The sequence below is a fragment of the Trichechus manatus genome, unplaced genomic scaffold (assembly GCF_000243295.1).
Source record: "Trichechus manatus latirostris isolate Lorelei unplaced genomic scaffold, TriManLat1.0 scaffold00322, whole genome shotgun sequence".
In the NCBI taxonomy this organism is placed as follows: Eukaryota; Metazoa; Chordata; class Mammalia; order Sirenia; family Trichechidae; genus Trichechus; species Trichechus manatus.
The window spans coordinates 388,740-394,488 of record NW_004444258.1 but is presented as its reverse complement, the minus strand read 5'-3'; the positions used below and the strand labels follow the sequence as shown (position 1 = coordinate 394,488).

At 36.9% G+C, this 5,749-nt stretch overlaps 1 protein-coding gene across 1 annotated transcript in view; it reads right to left on the bottom strand.

Annotated features, from left to right (window-relative positions):
* NDNF (neuron derived neurotrophic factor) overlaps positions 1-3,956 on the bottom strand; it is a 9,663-nt gene extending 5,707 nt beyond the window's left edge. The window contains exon 1 of the mRNA XM_004390709.1: positions 3,766-3,956. Coding sequence (XP_004390766.1) covers positions 3,766-3,953 — 188 coding nt within the window. The 5' untranslated portion in view covers positions 3,954-3,956. The remainder of the gene's footprint in view (positions 1-3,765) is intronic.
* Between the last annotated feature and the right edge of the window lie 1,793 nt (positions 3,957-5,749).

Genomic DNA, 5,749 nt, shown 5'->3' with positions numbered 1-5,749 from the left:
ACCATGATTGCCTGAGTATTGCAATAGCTTGCTGACTGGTGTCCCTGCTTTCACCCTTGCCCCTCTTAGTTTATTCTCCCCTTCCCAGGAAGAGTGATCCCAGGTCAGAATACACTACTCCCCCTTGCTCAAGGCCCTCCAAGAGTTTCTCATGCATTCAGAGTAAAAGCCACAGAACTTTCAATGTCTTATAAGACCCTTCATGTTTGGTCCCCAAAGAAATCTCTAAACTCATTTCCTCCTACTCTGTGCTTCCTTAGCTCAGCTCCTTGCTATCTTGCAATATATTTGGTATACTGTACTCTTGCCTCAGGGTCTCTGCACTTGGCTGTTACTTTACCTGAGATACTCTTCCTCTAGATATCTACCTTGCTTTCTCTGTCACTTCCATCAGCTTTCTACTCAAGGATGCAACAGACCAACTCTAGCCCTTTGTGTAATAGATCACTTTCCTACCCATGAAGCTTTCTTTTACTCCACTTCATTTTTCTTCAATGCACTTATCACTACCTGACGTGTTAAATATTCTGTTGTTTACTTTTTTATTTTTCCATCCCCCCCCAGCTAGAATGAAAGCTTCAAGAGGGCAGGGCTTTTAGTTCATCGATGTAGCTTCAGAGACTAAAATAATTCTCAGTAAATATTTGTTGAATTAATTAATGACTAGCTGTTTCCCACACATCCACATTTACCACCTCCAAGTCATTATTTACACTGTAGCAAGAGTGGACTTTTATTAAAGCAATCTATTATATGTGATTAGAACCCCTTCATGGCTTTAGATTGCTTTTGGGATACAGTCCTCAATTCTTTACATAGCCTAAAACTTCCTCAGTGATGGGGCCCCTGCCTACCTCACCAGCCTGTGTCATGTCACTGTCCCCTTTGCTTTGTGCTCTAATCACATAGGGCTTCTCTTGTTTCCCAAACTTCAATCCAATTGAGAGCCTTTGGATGTTTCTTCTGTGCCTGAAGTGCACCCCTTGTCCCCTCCTGTTAATTAATACCTTTTCATTTAAATTTCCCTTCTTCAAGGATGCCTTTTCTGATTCCTCATTCTGGATCAAGTTCTCTTATATACTCTGAGTGTCCTATACTTTTCACTTTGGGTACTTATCACAATTTGTAGCTATAAATCTGTGTTATTATTTGATTAATATTATTTTCTCCACATGGGCCTACTTCAGGTTCATTTCCGGTGTCATTATATTTCCAGCATTTAGCACAGATATGTGCATGTGGTAGATACTTGATAAGTATTTTTTTTTTTAATGAATGCATTACTAAATCAATGAATAGAACCTAAGAACCCTAACACTAACCTTATTGTTCTAGTCTGAGGATATTGACACCTAGAGTTACTTCTATCTGAAGATATGGAATCTGAATGGAGAAAGTCAGTACTCCCCCCCACCCCTTACTATTTAAAGATGAATTTGGAGATGGAGGGTAGGAGTAGAATAATGGGAGAATAAATAAAGTGAAGGCCCTACACAAGCGAAAACAACTTGTTTGTAAAATAGTGAAGTAAGACAATCATCCATACAAAATAACTAGATGATGGAATTGTTTACTGCAAGGAAAGTTTTGTGTACCATAAATATCCATAAAGAGAGGTGTCAAATGGTTTAATTTCCAATTTAGTCCACTTCTTGGAGAGAACTGTGTTTTCTTGGCCAAGCTGCACAAGAGACATTTGCCACAGGAAACACAACTGAACCCATTCATATTATGAAGAAATAGGTACAGTAAAGTAATTTATTTAGCATCACGTAAGTAAAAAAGAAAAATATTCCAAACTTTTTGCTTTATTTGTTGTTGGTTTTTATGTGGGCATCAAGTTAACTGAAGCCAAAGCAGAACTGAACAATGTGAAAGTTCATCTGTTACCGTCTGTTCTCATTTCATATAAACAAGTAGTTTCTTTCCCAAAGTAAGCAACTGTGTCTTAATAACTTAAAAACAGGCTATAAGTGACCAATAACCAATAAAACAATGCTTGCAAGGTAATTATTACACATTTAAAACAGCCGGGTGTCCCTCTAGGTCAACAGTTTCAAATGCAAGTACTTATGATAAGGGATAAATGATAACTTGAAAAAACTTCAACAATTTAGCACACATTTATTGTCTACCGTGCAGAAAGCACTCACGGAAGAGGGCAGCAGCCAGAGATGACAGGACATGATCTACATGCTCAAGGTATTTACTGGCTAGTGAAGGAGACAGGAATGTAATGAATAACTAAGAAACATGGTCCAAAGTTACAATGCCTACACAGAGGGATAAACACATTATGAACAATTTAGCCACTGGAATTTATGCATAAACACAAGAATATTAATGCATTTGTCAATTGTCTTTTTCTATGGCTGCTGCTGAACTTTATCTGGAAGTTCATCTTTAGTTGTAATACAACAATGTCTCTGTATGCTTCCAATTGCATATTTCACCTCTAGACATGATGGTTCTATTGGTAGCTGCCATTATTTTGTGTAAGTTAACTATTCATCCAATTGTGGAAACTAAGGATCCCAATAACTATGTGTTAAAAAAAAAAGACAAAAAGAAAGAACAGACAAATGAAAGAACTAAGAGGGAAGGGAGGGAGGGAGAAAGAGAGGAAGTGTTGATTTTTTTAAATAATGTTCCTTAATAAAAATATGTTGTTTTGAAGGAAAAAAAAAATGCAATGTAATTTTTAAGATAACTCTTGGAACCACAGCTTATTTGATTTTTGACAGACTGGAAAATCAAGAATAAACTATTTATTTGATTAAGTGAAATGAGTACATCATGTGGAATGTTTTAGCTAATGAAGTACAAGCAAGCACATCTGGGAAATCAAAATGCTTTCTGAAGAAAAATTTTAATTTGATTTGATTCAGTCAAAGATGTCAAGAGACAAAATTATACAAAAAGCAAAATGTGTTCAGTGAGAGTTCAGCTGATACTTAGGATTGATTTGAAATATTAGGATTGCCTCATATACCTTTCCTGATTTCACAGATTCAGCCTCAGTAAGGGCTAGGACATCAAGTTCCTTCAACGTAATCATTCTTACATTTTGTGCTTTCACTCTTATGAAAATCATTTAAAGATTCCTAAATATTTTATGTTATTGACATGTCAGTTCCTAATCTATTTCATTCATTCAAACAAAAGGAAATCATCTCATTCTGGCAGTGCTGAAATGGTATCTCAACAATAGACCACTTCAGTCAAAAGGAAAACTGATCATCTACTATTATTCACTCTGACCAGATGATGATATGACTGGGCCACTAAGTGGAAGGGTTTAGAGCACCATGGTCCTTTATTATTGTTGATCTTAATGGCCAGTTTTTATCACTGTTTGGTTTAATTCTCTCAGAATCTAATTATATTAAAGAAATATCATCCTTATGAAACTTGATGCAAAGCCTTAAAGAATCATATGTATTCAAGTAATTTCATTTTAATCCTACATAGTTCTTCTTCGATATTTCCTCCTGTAATGAAAATAAGAAAATAATCAGTCTAAAATACAAGAAATGCCAAGTATTGCCCCTCCACTCAAAAGGAGATCACGAACAGAAAGACTCAAGTAGCCTCTATTGAATGATTAGTGGGTGCACTGCCATTTTTCTCTCACTTAGAGGAAACAGATAATGCTATTCATAGGTTGATCTTCAAATTATCGAAACTAAATCTAAAAGGTTACTTCCTTTTTTGGAGACATCCTTTATGAGTGTATTGGTACAGAAAGTACTGAAGGGAGCGTACCTTTTAGGTGTGTCTCTAAAGAGATAACTGCTCATTTCAGCTCCATCTGGAATTACTGAAGAATCATGAAAAAATGCTTTGTCCCGGATCTGCATTTGAAAAAGTTCCTCATCTCGAGTAGGTAACTTCTGGGTCCTTGAGCTGAGTGGTAAGAGCAGCCACAGCAAACACCAGTGAAGCAGCACCATCCTAGGACAACAGAAACAATTGCTTACATTAGTCCTGCAGGCAGACCCTTGGGCAAGTTGCAAACTTTCTAAAGGGCTAGCCAGTGCTATCTTAGTTTTGACAGGAACTTACAGATGTATCAGGTATCCTGGATACATGCACAGGATCTTGAAGGCATCTTTCCTGACTTTCTTTTTTTCTTCAAAAGATTTCGTGAAGTTGAGATGAATTCACAAGAATTACAGATGTTAGAAAGATTTTGAAATGAAGGACTCTCTGTGCATAAAGATCCCTGGATATTTACTGAGAAAATTCCCCCTCCATTATGGAAGAAGCCTGTATGGTCATTGCCAACAGCTTTATACCACTGTCTCACAGCCTGCACTAAAATCATTATTGAAGGTCAGTTCTTTCAACGGTTATAAAAGTTATGCCAGTAGTTGGTTGGAATCATTGCTCAATAATCAAGTTACTAATTGTTGATATGTCTGAACTACTATTACATTTAACATAAATCATAAAGACCCCTGAGAGCTATAAAATTACCACTGTACAATTCTTTTTATTCTTCCTTAAAATTTGACTAAGGATTATACTATGGCTATTGCATAACTCCTATTTTCAAGATCCAATTCTCATAAATCAGAGAGTTTTAGAGATTAGAAAGTTTGACATCCTCATAGGTTAAGCAATTTGTCCAAAAGCACAAGATGAGTTATTTGTTGATGTCTAAAAGACTACAGCCGTCAGTATGGATTACACCTGAACATAAAGAAAACAAAAATTCCTACGACTGGATCGATAAACAACATAATGATAAACGGTGAAGAAATTGAAGGTGACAAGGTTTTCATTCTTCTTGTAGTAACACTCAATGCCCACGGAAGCAGCAGTCAGAATCAAATGACTTACTGCATTGGGCAAACCTGCTGCAAAAGACCTCTTCAAAGTGTTTAAAAAGCAAAGGTGTCACTTTGATGACCAAGGTGTGCCGGACCCTTGCCATTTTTCAAATGCAAAAGGAAGACTGAAGAAGAACTGATACCTTCAAATTGTGGTTTGGGGGACGAATACTGAACATACCATGTGCTGCCAGAAGATCAAACAAATCTGTCTTGGAGGAAGTACCACCAGAATGCTCCTTAGATGCGAGGATGGCTAGACTTCATATCGCTAACTCTGGATGTTATGGGGTGGGGGGACAAACCCTGGATAAAGACATCATGCTTGGTAAAATAGAGGGTCATTGAGAAAGGGGGAGACACTCAATGAGATGGAGTGACACACTGGCAGCAACAATAGCCTTAAACAACGACTGTGAGGATGGTGCGGGACCAGGTACCGTTTCATTCTGTTATACAAATGGTTGCTCTGATTCGAGCCAACTTAAAAGCACCTAATGACAACAACAATAATTGTTATGTATACACCACCAGACACTTCAACACAATACTGACATATAAACCTCTACCATATTAGAAAGTGGGTTGGGATTCTCACTCTCAGATCAAGCCAGGCCATTGGAAAGGTGTATGTTTGACCATTTGTCTCAGTATTTTTACTGAGTTACATTTTGACATTTGTCACTAACTTTTATCAAAGACTCTATACGTAATTATGGATCATTTTCTACTGCACATTGCTGTAGGGATATTGTCAAGGAAACTGTTTTCTACATGTCTCAGTGTTCCCAAGGAGAAGCTTACAACAACAGGTAGGCAAGTTCTTTTCATGTTAAATGTCAATGAAAGGTTTTGCCTTCCATGAGGATTTGCTATATACATATATGTATATATATAAACACACACATATATAC